The 16,280-nt window shown below is 39.0% G+C and overlaps 1 protein-coding gene across 5 annotated transcripts in view; it reads left to right on the forward strand.

The window, feature by feature from the left end:
• Positions 1 to 16,280, forward strand: part of AKAP6 (A-kinase anchoring protein 6) — a 549,073-nt gene that overhangs the window by 217,063 nt on the left and 315,730 nt on the right. For all 5 annotated transcript variants that reach the window (XM_035260318.3, XM_054239865.2, XM_035260317.3 and 2 more), the window contains one exon: positions 9,237 to 9,488. In XM_035260318.3, the coding sequence (XP_035116209.2) occupies positions 9,237 to 9,488 (252 nt within the window). The remainder of the gene's footprint in view (positions 1 to 9,236; positions 9,489 to 16,280) is intronic.

Raw genomic sequence — 16,280 nt, forward strand, 5'->3', positions numbered from 1 at the left:
AAGTGCTGGGATTACAGGTATGAGCCACTGCGCTGGGCCAGGCTTGGACAATTTATGTGTCTTTTGTAGAGATGGGGTTTTGCTATGTTGCCTAGGCTGGTCTCAAACTGCCGGGCTCAAGAGATCCTTCCACCTTGGCATCCCAAAATGCTGGGATTGCAGATGTGAGCCACCATGTTCAACCCATTATAGTTATTCTTAATATGACAAAAGGAAAAAACTAGACCTATTAGAAAAGTGTATTTTCTAGAGGAAGAATAAAAAAAGGTGTAGTCTAGTTTATGTTTTTTTAAATACTATTTTTATAACCAGTTTAGATTCACCGGAAAATTAAAAGGCAGGTAGAGAGACAGTCCATATATTCCATTCCCACACATACATAGCTTTCCACATTATTAGCACCCCCCCACTAGGGTGGTACATTTGTTACAATTGACGAACCTACATTGGCACATCATTATCACCCCAATTCCGTAGTGTACGTTGGGTGCCCTCTGTCTTGTACATTATACAGATTTTGATGAATATTTAATTATGTGTATCCACCTTTATAGTATATAGAATAGTTTCGCTGCCATAAACATCCTCTTCTCCACTAAGTCTTTTCTTCTTGCCTCCAAACGTCTGGTAGCCACTACTTTGCCTTTTGCAGAATGTCATATAAATGGAATAATACAGTTTGTCATCTTTTCAGATTGGCTTCTTTCACTTACTAATATACATTTAAGGTTCCTCATGTCTTTTCATAGTCGGATAGCTTCTTTTCAGCACTGAGTAATATTCTATTATCTAGACATACCAAAGTTTATCCATTCACCTACTGAAATCACTGGTTGCTTCCAAGTTTTGGCAATTATAAAAAAAAACTGCTATAAACATCCGTATGCAGGTTTTTGTGTGGATATGAGTTTTCAATACCTTTGGGTAAAAAACAAGGAGTACAGCTGCTGGATTTTATGGCAAGAATATGTTTAACATTTTAAGAAACCACTGTATTCTCACTACAATGAACAGGAGTGCCTGTTAATCCACATCCTCATCACCATTTGGTGTTGTCAGTATTGTGAATTTTGGCCATTGAAACAGTTATGTAATGTATCTCACTGTTTTAATTTGCATTTCCCTGGTGACTTATGATGTGGAACCATCTTTTCATATTCCTATTTGCCATCTGTTTATCTTCTTTGGTGAGGATCTGTTAAGGCTTTTGTGCTGTTTTTTAATTGGATTGTTTTCTTTTTATTAAGCTTTATACTTCTTTATATATTTTGAGTAATAATCCCTCATAAGTCTTTTGCAAATATTCTCTCCATTCTGTGGCTTGTCCTTTCGTTCTCATAATGATGTCTTTCACAGAGCAGAAATGTTTTAATGAACTCCAGCTTATTAATTCTTTCTTTCATAGATTGTGCCTTTGGTGTTGTATCTATTAATAAAAAGTCATTGCCAAACCAAGGTGATCTGGATTTTCTTCTATGATAGCCAAAGGATTTCATAGTTTTGCATTTTAACCTTAGGTGTGTGGTCTATTTTGAGTTAATTTTTGTTCAGGGTATAAGCTATATGTCCAGGATTATCATTATTATTATTTGCTTGTAGATGTCCAGTTCCAGCACCATTTGTTGAAAAGACTATCTTTTCTCTATTGTGTTGCCTTTGCTCCTTTGTCAAAGATCAGTTAACTGTTACTTATGTGAGTCTACCTCTGGCCTGTCTATTCTGTTCATTGATCTGCTTGTCTATTCTTTTGCCAATATAACATTTTCTTGATTACTGTAGCTTTGTAGTAAATCTTGAAGTTGGGTAGCGTCAGCCCTCCTATTTTGCTCTTTTTAAATGTTGTACTGGATATTCTGGGTCTTTTGCCTCTTCACATAAACTTTATTAGTATTATTTTTTTAGATGGAGTCTCACTCTGTTGCCCAGGCTGAAGTGCAGTGGCACAATCTTGGCTCAGTGCAACCTCTGCCTCCTGGGTTCAAATGATTATCCTCAGCTTCCTGAGTAGCTGAGATTACAGTCACACACCACCACTCCCGGCTAATTTTTGTATTCTTAGTAGAGACTGAGTTTTGCCATGTTGGCCAGGCTGGTCTCAAACTCCTGACCTCAGGTGATCCACCACATCGGCCTCCCAAAGTGCTAAGATTAACACGTGTGAGCCACTGCACCCAACCTAATCACATAAACTTTGGGATCAGTTTGTTATCTATAAAATAACTTGCTGGGTTTTTTATTGAGTTGAGGCTATACAGCAAATTAGGAAGAACTGATATCTTGGCAATATTGAGTCTTCCTATCCATGAACATGGAATACTATTGCATTTATTTACTCCTTTGATTTCTTTCATCAGAGTTTGTAGTTTTCCTCATATAGATCTTGTACATAGGTTTTTAGATTTATACCTAAGTATTTCATTGGAGGAGGGAGTGCTTAGTATAAATGGTATTGTGTTTTTTTATTTTACCTTCCAATTGTTCTTTGCTGGTATATAGGAAAGCAATTGACTTCTGTACATTAACTTCATATTCTGCAGCCTTACTATGATTGCTTATTTGTTCCAGGAGTCTGGGTTTTTTTTCCCATTCTTTCAGATTTTCTACATAGAAGATCATGTCATCTATGAACCAGACAGTTTCATATCTTCCTTCCAAATCTATGCCTTTTCTTTCCTCTTTTATCTTATTGCAATAGCTAGGACTTCTAGTATGATGTTGTAAAGGAGTGCTGAGAGGAGATATTCTCACCTTGCTGTCAATCTTTGTGGGAAAACGTCTAGTTTCTCACTGTTAAGTTTGCTGTTAGCTATAGGTTTTATGTAGATAATCTTTATCAAGTTGAGAAAACTCCTCTCTACTTCTCCTTTATTGAGAGGGATAGTTTACTTTTGGAGAAATAAAAATATTTTGCAATAGGGAAATCTATCAGTCTGTTTTTGGAGAAAGGAGAGTTTTGACAGTCAACTGACACTGTAATAGGAAGGTTTTTTGTATAAAGTTGCAATTTCAAATGGTTTACTTGTGAGTTTTATTACAAATAACTGTGATATTTCTTTAATCAGTATTTTAAAATATAAAGTACATATATTAGGTAAGAATCTCTTTTGCTTTCTGAAATAAACACATACACACACACACATATGCTGAGCATATGGGTAAAAATTTTTTTTTTTCAGAGACAAGTACTTGTTTTATGACAGGTTATTTTCTTGCTCTGGCCAGGCTAGAGTGCAGTGGTACAATCATGGCTCACTGCAGTCTACACCTTGTGGGCTCAAAACATCTTCCCACTTCAGCCTCCCAAGTAGCTGGGACTACAGGTGTGTACCACCACACTTGGCTAATTTTTTATATTTTTTTGTAGTGATGGGGTCTCCGGTATTGCCCAGACTGGTCTCAAACTCCTGAGTCCAAGCAATTCTCCTGCCTCAGTCTCCCAAAGTGCTGGGATTACAGTCAGGAGCCACCTTACCCAGCCATTAGGGGAATTTAACTTTTTTTATAAAAAGGATTACATTTGTAGGACTTTGTAAAACTGAGGTGCCAAGTGTTACTTCAGTACCTGGGTGAGGAGGTTGCTGGGAGGGCAGAGTTCCTTCCAGATGTACGTTGAGCCTTGGAGATTGGCAATTTGAGGCACCTTGGCAGAATGTTGATCCATATACACTTGTAATTTCACAGGGAAATTTTTAAGATGTTTTGAGAATGGTGAGAAAGGGTGTGATGGCCTCAGGATGAGGCAGCAAAGAGATCCTCTTCCAGGGACAATTAGCAGAAGCTGAAAAGTCACACTCAAGAGTCCTTATAGTAAATAATCAGCAATCACAAGAAGGATGCCTTGTTTTTGTCCCTAGCTGGTAAAACTGGACATACTGGTTAAATATATAAGAGTTGCTTTAACATCCCTGCATTTGTTTAGAAATAAGATACAATGAAAAGTATACAATAGTATGTTTTACAAAATGAGACAGGTGCCCTTCTCACATAAGCATATAATCCAATTTTAAAAAACAAAGAAAGCAATAAACCAACTGACTCAGCCAACAAGAGTTTATTTGTAAACAGTCTAGGGTCACCTCAGTGTTTGTATCAGCTGCTTCTGTAACCACAGAAGCTTCCTGTTTCATTGACAGGAGACAGCAGCTGCAATTTTGAGACAGCAAGGTATCTGGAAGGTTGAGTGAAGTGAGCAATTGGCAACATAATGTATTCAATGCATTTTGTTCTGTGAGTACTGAATGCCACAGGGCTATTGTGCTGTATGTGAATTAAACAAAGCAATGTAGAAGGTCACTTTCCCACATTAGCACAGTAATATCTGTGGAAAAAAATCTTATGCAACTTTGAAGATATTGTTAACCATTGTCATTTGCATTAATTCACTTTGAGATGGTCTCCAGATTAGCTTCATTTTCCTTTATAGTTGCTAGAAAATAATGTGGACGCTATACAGAATTACTATATAAAATTAGTGCTGATGATCACAGTACTACCATGACCTTAAAGAGTTGTGCTTTTTGTAATTTCCAAGAATACAAAGGCAGTGTGTGACCCAAAATGAATTTTATATGTATTTTCCTGAGACTATAAACTGCTTTTCTTTTACGAGCTTAAAAATTATTGTCCAGGTATGGTGGCTCACACCTGTAATCCTAGCACTTTGGGAGGCCGAGGTGGGCAGATTACGAGGTCAAGAAATTGAGATCATCCTAGCCAACATTGTGAAACTTCGTCTCTACTAAAAATACAAAAAAGCTGGGTGTGGTGGTACGTGTCTATAATCCCAGCTACTCAGAGAGGCTGAGGCAGGAGAATCACTTGGACCTGGGAGGCAGAGGTTGCAGTGAGCTGAGATCATGCCACTACACTCCAGCCTGGTGACAGAGTGAGACCCTGTCTCAAAAGAAAAAAAAATTATTATACAGCAGAATTGACTTTCTTTTTTGATGTACAGTTTAACCCATGGGTAGATTTGTGTAACATCTCCACAATCATACCAAATGGTTCCATCAGTCTGCAAAACTCCCTTGGGCTATCAGTTTAGAATCATGCCCTCCCCTCCCCAATCTCTAGACACTCATCTATTGTCTACATTATAGTTTTGTCTTAAAGAATGTTACATAAATAGAATTATACAGTGTGTAACATTTTAAGACTGGCTTCTTTCACTTAGTATAATGCCTTTGAGATTTATCCAAATTGTTACATGTATAGTGGTTCACTTTTTTTTTTCTTTTTTTGAGACAAGTTTTGCTCTTGTTACCCAGGCTGGAGTGCAATGGTGCAATCTCAGCTCACTGCAACCTCCGCCTCCTGGGTTCAGGCAATTCTCCTGCCTCAGCCTCCCGAGTAGCTGGGATTACAGGCACGCGCCACTATGCCCAGCTAATTTTTTGTATTTTTAGTAGAGACGGGGTTTCACCATGTTGACCAGGATGGTCTTGATCTCTTAACCTTGTGATCTACCCACCTCGGCCTCCCAAAGTGCTGGGATTACAGGCTTGAGCCACCGTGAACTGCTGCATATTGTATAGGCATACTGTAGATCATTTATCTGTTTACGCATTTAAGGACCATTTACCCATGATCAATTTACCCATTGAACGTTTTAGCAATTGTGGGTGGAGCTTCATTTTTGTGTTCATATAAGTTTTTATTTCTCTTGGATAAATACCCAGGACTGGGATTGCTGGGTTGTACGGTAATTGTATGCTTAATTTTATAAGAAACTGCTAACCCATTTTCCAGTGTGATTGTACCATTCTGAATTCCCATAAGCAGCATAGGAGAGTTCCAGTTGTTCTAGAAGTCCTTAGCAGTTTGTGCTGTCAGTAATTTTTTTATTCTAGGCATTCTAATGTGTATAAACTGTTATCTCATTGTGGTTTTAATTTACATTTCCATCTTGGCTTACGTAGTTGAAGATTTTGTAATGTGCTTATTTGCCATCATTATATTTACATTGGTAGGTCAGCACTTGTGGAAAGGTGTTCTCTTCCTCTTGGGGGTCCATCTGCTTCTGTGGGAATAGGGCCAATTTACCTTACCCAGTTATGTAGGGAGGAGGGTAGGGAAACCTAAGTTAACTGGCACCAGTGATACTTTAGTGCCCTTTCTATATTGTTTCCCCAGGGTAGTTTCCAGGCAACCTTGACCCATGACCTGGTTCTGACTACATTCCTACATCTATTATGAAGGAACCAAGTCATGTATAAGAGGAACAGATGGCATGTGCTTTCATGGTGCCAAGGCTCTGTGTAACATTTTGTATTGGGGATGGTGTGGAGTAGATTAGGAATGCATAGATGGCTATTCTGAGCTGGTAGCATAAAGATTCTTAAGACTTTTTCTCTCCTAGGCATGTAAGATAATTCTGCATCTTTAGTGTAAAGTGAGACTCCAGAGACAGAGGCTAGCAAATCTGAGTTATACCTCAAGAGTATGAGGAAGTGGAGACCACTGCTAAGAGAGTAGTTGAAATGATCACCGTAGATGCTGCCCATAGCGTTGGCATACCCCATAAATGCTAGGAGGAGGGGAGTATTTGAGGAAAATGTCTCTGGAGGAGCTGGTGGCCTGGATGGGGCTGAAGAGCACCTGTAGTGGGAGACAAGAGCGAAAAGGTTGAACAAATAGAGGTTGGTGGCATAGGGGACTTTCTGATATTGTTACACAGGTTAAGTGATGATGAAGTCCACAGTAGAGTTAAGGTAGAGAGTTATCCCAGTGGAATGGGTATGAAGGTTCTGGGAGCTGTGGAGTAAAGGAAATTTGAGGCTACCTTGTTGGTTCGTTCACCAGTGTGAATATTGACATTACCAAAGATAATGCCATGCATGGTATAGAGAGAGGAAAATGTGGACCAGTTGCATTCTTCAATGTAATGTAGAGGAGTAAAAGAGAAGAAGGTAGGTAACAGCAATGAGGGAGGAAGACAGTAAGGTTTATCAAACTAGGCACCTACTGGGAAAGAAAGGTGCTAGTATGAGGGTGAAAGAGTAATGATCAGAAAGTGCCAAAGTGCCAAAGAGGCACTGAGGCCAGCCTTTCCCCCCTCATCCCTACTTCAGACTCTCAGGTGAGGACTGGGAGAATGAGCAGCCTCCCCTGGGAGGGAAGCAGGGGAAGTGGGATTCTCAGGCAGAATCAGATTTGGGTGAGACCAGGAAGTAGATGCATTCTGTGAAGAAGTTAAGGGGCATTTTTATTTTATAACAGAGTGGGGCAAAGTATAGAGAATTTGGAAGAACTCAGCAGTGGGAGGGAGGGAGTTTCTCAAAGTAACATATAACAACACAGAAATGAACATCCTAGGAGGACAAAAGATACAGGCATTTGCTTTGGGGTGGTGGTCAAGAAGTGTAGGGGATACATAGAGTAGTTGTTCCAACCAGAAATCCCAGGCAATGTGGAATATCTGATGGTAGCAATGAGAGCGCTGCTCTTTTGTGATGAGGCCAGCAGAGAGGAGCTAATCTGGCTGTGATTGGTTACCGTGTACTGGCTAATGGGGTAATAGATTTTCTGCCCTAAATTTCTTTTGTACTCCATCAGCTTGTGGGTCACATTTGGGAGAAACTTACCCAATTAGAGCTTCAAAGTTCATTTAGTTTATACTTTTGTTCTGTTTCAAGTTATGATTACCAATTTGTACCACTGTCACCAATTAGTTCTTGGGTTTCAGGAACTAATATTGGAGCACCCATTGTAATTGTATAACAATTAATCTTCATGATTTAGCACAAATTGTCATCATTCTTCAACAGATTTTTTTTGCCTTTTGTTTTTGTACATTTTAAATCCAGATTATGTATTTTCACTTTTCTTTTTTAAAAAAGTAACTGAATTACATGAAATAAGAAGGTTGTATTTCCAGCATAGAATGAGTGTTTTGACACTGATGGTAGGGCTCAGAACTCAAATCCTATCTTAAAATTTTGGCCTAAAAAAAATCACAAATAAATGCTCAATTTCAAAAAATCACTAATATACAACTAAAAATGAGTACCTGAATCCTTTTAGCTGACACCATCATTTTGATGCTTAATGGTCTCTTAAATTGCCCAAGTAAATACTTCCATTGATGCCACTCATTTCACACTGTTGGCCTCTGACAGCACACTGGAAATTTGGGGACTTGCAAGAACAAGCAACATGTCAGATACCAAATCTTCCTACCTAATAGAATGTGTCAAAGAGATTGAGATTTATTTAGTGATGTTTTTGTTTAAAATGTCTGCATGTTAAAAACAAAACAAAATTGTATTTTGTCTTTTTTCATCTCTGGAATTTTTCTGACTTTGCTTCTTAAGAGCGATTCTGCTTGCAAAGTGTGGGTTGAAAATTTAGATATCCACTGTGAACTTAGGCTGGATGTGGTGGCTCACCCCTGTAATCTCAGCATTTTGGGAGGCTGAGGTGGGTGGATCACCTGAGGTCAAGAGTTCAAAACCAGCCTGGCCAACATAGTGAAACCCTGTCTCTACTAAAAATATAAAAATTAGCTGGGTGTGGTGGTGGCTGCCTGTAATCCCAGCTTCTGGGTAGGCTGAGGCAGGAGAATTGCTTCAATCTGGGAGGCAGAGGTTGCAGTGAGCTGACATGCACCATTGCACTCCAGCCTTTCACAAGAGTGAAACTCCATCTCAAAAAAAAGAAAAAAGATATCCACCATGAATTTAGATATAAGTTGTATATTTATATCTAAATGAGAGTGAGAGTGACAATTGCCCCTTAAATGAAATATCCCATAGCTCCTTGAGAATGGCTAAGAGTTCCTATGAAGCATACATTCTAGGTCATCTTTCTTCAAAGGTGTCTAGATGATGCTTCTACCTTGAAATATTGTGTGCTCAGTGTAGCTCACCACTAGCAAATAGAACAGCTGTTGGTTCCCTTCCAGAATCCTCAACGAACAATAAAAAAGAGAACAGACAGTGAATTGGAGAGATAACACTTCTCACCTTGGCCAAACTTTCAGTTTGGGCATCTGATGGAATCATAGGATTTTTGTGGGTTAGAAAAAGATTAATTTACCTAAATGACCAAAGGCCCAGTGCAGAGGAATATGGCCTGCAACTGTGTATCTGAACTAAAACAAAGGCCCCAGATATCCAAGGTACTACTGTTGGCCCTGATAATTGGTGTTAGGTAAGAGTAAGCTTTTCTACCCTCCCTCACCTCCCTCTAGGATAAGGCAAAGTAGTCCTCACGTATTTTGCTTTTCTTTACTGCAGGACATTTGTGAAGATATTTCTGATCATGTTGAGCAAATCCATGCCCTCCTTGAAACAGAGTTCTCCCTAAAGCTGCTGTCTTACTCCGTCAATGTGATAGTGGACATCCACGCAGTACAGCTCCTCTGGCACCAGCTTCGAGTCTCAGTGCTGGTTCTGCGGGAGCGCATTCTGCAAGGTCTGCAGGATGCCAATGGCAACTACACTAGGCAGACGGACATTTTGCAAGCTTTCTCTGAAGAGACAAAGGAGGTGAGTGTTTTCCTTAAAGTTAAGCAATGCATTGTTAGGTGTGACCATTTGAGAATGTTTTCAGTTTAGAGATGTGGGAAAGAAATTGTTTATAGGTAAATAAGCAGGCCGTGATGGGCTTTGAATCTAGGCATAGTGACAAGAAGCTAGGGCACTTCCAGTATGAATGGGGCTTTAGACCAGAGTTAGCTCATAAGTGATAATTTGCACACATATCATTCATTGTTATTGATGCTAACCTGGCTTCCTTTTCCTCTTCAATTATTTAATACATATTTATTGAGTACTTACTATGTGACAAACAGTGCTAAGAATATAGTAATGATCAAAACATGGTTTCTGTCTTCAAGTAACTTTGAGTCTAGTGGAAAATACAGCCAAGGGAACAGACATCAAAGCCAAACTGTGGTAAGTCTACAAGATGACACTGGAGGACAGAGAAAGAGATACCTAATTCACACAGGGGAGACTTTCCAGAAGAAGTGAGTCTACCTGAAACCTGAAGGAGAGACAGGAATAGACTAGTGAACAGAGGCAGAAAATGTTCTAGCAGATGACGTGGCAGGATCAAATACCCAGAGATAAGAAAGAGAATGGCAGGCCCAGAGAGCTGCCAGTAGGACTGGAGCAAAAAGCCCAAGGAACCAGGAGGCAGGATTTGGGCTAATAGGTAAGCTGAGGTCAGGTCATGAAGATAAAGAGCTTTTAAATTCATATTAAGAGATTTGGACTTTATTTTGAAGACAAAAGAAGTGTTTGTTCAGGGAACTTCCATGATTCATGTTTTAGAAGAATCATTCTAGATACAGTGAATCAAATGGACATTAGAATATTATATGAAATATATATGATTTTTCTTATTTATACTGAATACCTGAAAGATTTTATTGTTATTCTTGATGAATAATTTTAAAATGGGCCCTGTAAATTTGAATCCAAGTGAACTCTCTCATTCTTAAATAAAGTGGACATAAATTTATAGAAAAAAAGTGTTGTGCTTGCTAAACGGGGGCTATACATATATATATGGATACCATATATGGATACAGTGTATGTGTGTGATGGGGTGGGTATGTGTTTGTGTGTGGGCATGTGTGTTTAGTCCTTTGGCTGTTAATACTCAGTTTAGTGTTCTACTATTAGTTTGTGGAAAACGTATATTCCACAAGTTTAGAAGGCACTCACATTATTATATGATATTAAAAGGCCTTATAATGAGTGCTGCATAATTCATTAATTTATTGACTTAATTAATATTTCAGTGGCTCCAACATTGTCAACAACACAGAACAAAACTGTACCTATTCTCATAAATCATTTATTCTTATTGATTTTTGTTTATTCAAAATAAAGGTTCTTGCTGTGGCAAATTCCCCGCAGTATCTAGAAGTCTATAGGAATCCAAATCTACTAGGCTTACCTCTAAGTCACAGTCTTTGTTTTCAGTTAGCTCTCCCTGTTACTGTGGCAGCGAGGAAGTGTTACAGACTTCAGTAGAGTAACCACAGGATGAATATGTGGGTTGTGAGTTAGTTCCCAGATGCCATCCCTCCCAAGTTAGATCCCTAGAGTGTTCTCAACTAAGTGTTACGGGAGACTGCAAAGAATCTCAAGCTGACCAACTTTGCCCTAAATCTGATCTCCATGATAGAATGTGCTAATGGAGATCAGAGATGAGGAAGGTTAGTCTAACCTCTAGAGAGATCTTTCTTTAGATATCTACCTGGCATCCTCAAGTCTGTACATTCTTTTCTTCCCCCTCCACATTTGTTGTCCAACATTCAATGGTCTGTCCAATCAGATCTGTCTGCTTTCTACTACTAGAAGGAGATTAACAATCATTGATTCAAATCATGTGTTTATTAATTTAATAAGCATGTATTGATCATCAGCTCCGTTATAGGAGCTGGAGATATTGCAGTGCTCTAAGGTTTATTGTTATCATTGTTATTGTTTTTCGGAATGCCTTTATCATATACGTAATTGAACCTGTATCATTCATGAAGTAGTAGCTCAAGAAATGATGAGGAGCCATGGAGGGTAATTGTTTTTACAATTGTATTGTGAATTTACAATAAGTAGCATCTCTTCTCACAACACAAACTCAGCAATGATTAATGGATTTGATTGGAAGCAGTTTAGTGCATTCTTATGTTTGAAGTCTGTCTTTAGTCCTGTTGTAGAGATTGAAGAATATGTTGTGTGAGGGGTAAAGGAACAATAGATTTCAGTTACCCACTTTGTAAATATGTTTCTATTAATTAAAGTTCTGCCTCTGTAACCATACTTCGTGAAACTGGATTTCTGATCCTATATTTCTGTGCCTAAGCGTGACTCTATGAGAATGTTTAAAAGACTGCTTAGTTTTATTTATTTCTATCAGCACACTGGAATTGCAAAAAAACAGGAAAAGAATTAGGATAAAATTATCAGCTTTCTCAGATTAAATTCAAGTACGAAAGATTTGTAGAAAGATGAGGGAAATGGCCAAAAAAAAAAAAAAAGAAACCAAGTTAAAAAAACCCTGATAAATTAGAATACTAGATGTCCTTCCAGTGAAGGAGGATTCATTTTTCTTTCTTTGAAAGTTAGTTAAATTTCAGAGTCACATTAAAGAGTAAGTTTGAAACTCTGGAGAGTGGCAAGTTCCATCTTCTTCTCTTCTTGAAAAATACAATATATAAATTTTATTCTTTATTTAAATAAAGAGCACACCATATCTAGTAAAAAAATATGTTGTCCTGTAATTTTCTATATTCCAGACATCATGATAAGCACTTTATATTTGTTTCATTTAGGAAAGAAGGCCAGGGATATTAAAAGTGGTTCCATTTTATAGATGGAAAAACTGAATTTAAGAAGAGGTTAATACTTCTATGTAACAAACTTGCACATCCTGCACATGTACCCCAAACTAAAAATGAAAATTAAATTTAAACTTAAAAAAAGAAGAGGTTAAACGAATACTTAAGGATATAAATGTAGGCTTAATTAAATAAAACAAAACCAGTTTTTGACTGATTTCTACTTTAATAATAATTGTTTCTTCTCTGCCTTTCTTCCTCCTTTCTATCTTCTCTAAATATTTATTGATTTCTAACTATGCATAAGACTCTGCGCATTCAAAGATAGATAACACATATTAGGTATGAGCTTCATAATTTTGTTTGGTCCTCACATAGTTCTGGGAGGTAGGCAGAGCAAGTGCTGTTATTTTCAATTTACAGCTATTATGATTGTATTCATCTTACAGATGAGAGGAATGAAGTCGAGAGGTAATGTCACACAGGTGATAAGAGTGGTAACTCAATAATATCAACATAATAGCAAATATTGATTGAGAACATACCATGCACTAGACTGTGTGGTAAGCACTTAACTAAATGACACTTACCTTCTCTGTGGGGAAGCATTGGTCCTTCCAGAGTGCTCACAACATAGTACTTTGTGGGTTCCTCCACTGGCACTTATAATGGGCCAAATTGTATCCAGCTAAAATATGTGCTATGTTTTGAACTACATGAGGGTTAGTTCCAGATTATATTTATCTTTGTATCTCCCATAGCACCTAGTTCATATTGCTGTAAAAAAGTCTGATTAGTTGGATTAAATAATGTAGGTAATCCCTGCTTTAGATGTGGAAGAGGGAGATATAATTTCAGTTTGATGGACTGGGAATTAATCATGGAGATTAATTATTTGATTCATAATTTTAGCATGTAGAATTTCAGCTAATTATGGAAGTTCTCTTCAGAATTATTAATATAGTGTAAATAAAAATATTAAAAGATTTCTGTTTATTTTCTCCCTTGCCTGTGAGAAACAAAACCTTTGTTGTACTTCACAGTTGCTTGCCATTACTGGCTCTTCTCAGTCCACTGCTGTTCTCTAGCATGCATTTGGAATCATAGAATCCCAACATGGTAGAACTGAAAGGAATCTGAAAAAGTCTAGTCCATGTAGACTAACTTGTAAATTGATGGGCCTCTTACTAGAATGCCACAGCGCCCCCCAGGTCTGAGGACTCAGGATCTCCACATCTCTTAAGTTATGAATATTAAATCTCATGTTCAGTTGGTAGCAAAATATGTTAAAAAAAGATCTAAGAAGGCATTTGGAACTAGGCTTCAGTTAACTCAATTATGGATAAGGAACAAAGCAAAATTTCTTGACTTGAATTAGAAAAAAGAAAAGGGAGGGTGTTCTTTGTTGTCTGAGACAAGATTGAGGTCAGCAATAAAGTAAAGAAATTACTACCTTTATAAAATAGAACTTTCATCTGGAAAGCTGCTTCTATATGTATACATATACATATACATCATATACATATACATATACATATACATATACATATACATATACATATACATATACATATACATATACATATACATATACATATTGTTAGGCATGCTTTGAATGAAGAGACCACCTAAACAGGCTTTGTGTGAGGTCAGGTTGTTTAGACAAGAAGGTGACTGGGGCCTGGCTCTTGTGTAAGAACCCAGGCTGTGAAGCCTTTTACTTCTTTAGTGAAGGGAGAAGTGTCAGGAGGAGTTGGGGAATGCAAGCATAGGGGCTGTTTCTAAGGCCTTCTTAGAATGAAAGGAAGACTGGGGGGAAGGATTTGGGATCTATGGGGTCAGCTAAGTTTCCTTTTGTAAGTTCAGAAAGTCATTTGTTTAGAAGGGCAAAACCTGGTATCCAGAGGCAAAAGTATCCTATAATGCCTAGGAAGGAGAGAAGCTTTTGTTTAGTGGGTGCGGTTGGGGTTTGGGAAAATAACTGAATACGATTGGCAGGGACAGCATGTGTAGGCTGATGAAGGATTATACTGAGATAAGAAATGGATAGGGAAGAAATTTGGGCTTTAGAAGGGGATGAACAATACCCCTTGGAGTATAGAATTTGAAGAAGCAGGAAAGCGTCTTTCTGGGAGGATTCATAAGAGGAACTGCAAAGAAGAAGATCATCCATATATTAAACGAGGTGGAAAGCAGATGGACAGAGAAGAATAGGTCACAGGAGAGGGCTTGACTAAAGTGGTGGAGGCTATCTCTGAAACCTTGGGGCAGAACGGTCCAGGTGAGTTGTTGAGACAGGTGGGTATCGGGGTAAGTCCAAGTGAAGGCAAAAGGAGGCTAAGAGCAGGGATTTAAGGGGATGGTGAAAAAGGTGTCTTTAAGGTCAAGAACAGAATAGTGAGTTGTGGAAGGGGGTATAGAGGATAGGAGGGTATAAGGATTTAGTACAACATGATGAATGGGAAGTACAATCTGATTGATAAGGCAAAGGTCTTGAACTAGCCTGTAGGATTTGTCTGGTTTTTGGATAGAGAGGATAGGGGAGTTGTAAGGAGAGTTTGTAGGCTTTAAAAGGCCATATTGTAACAGATGGGTGATAACAGGCTTTAGCTTTAAGCTTTTTAAAGCCTGTTGTGGAGTGGGATACTGGCACTGAGCAGGGTAAGGGTAGTTAGGTTTTAATGGAATGATAAGAGGTGTGTGGTCAGTTGCCAGGGATGCAGCAGATATGTCCCATACCTTTGGGTTGAGGTAGGGAGATGTGGGGTCAGGGGTTGTGAGGGAGATTTTGAATCAGGTAGAAGGGTGGCAGTGAGGCATGGCTGTAGTCCAGGAGTAGTTAAGGAGGCAGATAATTTTGTTAAGATGTCTCAGCCTAGTAGGGGGGCTGAACAGGTAGGAATAAGAAGGAGTGTGTAAAGGACTACTGCCCAATAGGCTCCAGTCTTGGGGGGTTTTAGGATGTCTAGAAGTTTGAGGCTCAATATCCACAACAGGTATATGAAGGCAAGGAAAATGGGCCCTTGAAAAGAAAGCATTGTGGAGTGGGTAGCCCCCCTATCGATTAAGAAGGGGATGGACTTACCCTCCACTATAAGAGTTACCTGAAGCTCGGCATCCATAATGGTCCAGGGGGCCTCTGAGGTGATCAGACAGCATCAATCTTCTGCTGCTAAGCCAAGGAGATCTGGGAAGGACTTAACCAGACTTTTGGGTCCCACACAGATGGGACACAGCATAGGAGGAATCTCAGGCTGCGGGCATTCCTTGGCCCAGTCCAGGGGGCCTCTGAGGTGATCAGGCAGCATCAATCTTCTGCTGCTAAGCCAAGGAGATCTGGGAAGGACTTAATCAGACTTTTGGGTCTAGCACAGACAGGGCACAGCCTAGGAGGAATCTCAGGCTGCGGGCATTCCTTGGCCCAGTAGCCAGTTTTCCGGCATTTGAAGCAAGGTCCTAGGGGAGGAGTTCCCGAAGAAAAGCCTGGACACAGGGTTTAGGTGTTCTGAAGTTTTTTTAAAGCTGCTGGTGTGACTGGGGTTTGTCTTAAAGCAGAGGCATTTATAATTCTGAGATACGCTGTTGCTTGGCAGCTTCTTCTCTATTATGGAGCACCTTAAAGGTGAGGTTGATTGGTTCCTGTTGTGGGGTTTGAGGGACAGAGTCTAGTTTTTGGAGTTTTTTTCCTAATGTCAGGGGCCAACTTAGTAATAAAATACATATTAAGAATAAGACGACCTTCTGGCCCTTCTGGGACAAGGGCAGTAAATCATCTAAGGGTGGCTGCTAAACGGGCCATGAACTGGCCTGGGATTTCATCTTTGCCTTGAGTAGTTTCTTTAAGTTTTTCATAGTTGACAGCTTTATATGCTGATTTTTTTTAGAACTTCAACTAGGCAAGAGGTCATGTAATCTTGCCTGGTTATATCAGGAAATCTGCCTGGTATTCCCATTGGGGATCTTACGAGGGAACTGCCCTAGTATCTTC

The sequence above is a fragment of the Callithrix jacchus genome, chromosome 8 (assembly GCF_049354715.1).
Source record: "Callithrix jacchus isolate 240 chromosome 8, calJac240_pri, whole genome shotgun sequence".
Taxonomy (NCBI): Eukaryota; Metazoa; Chordata; class Mammalia; order Primates; family Cebidae; genus Callithrix; species Callithrix jacchus.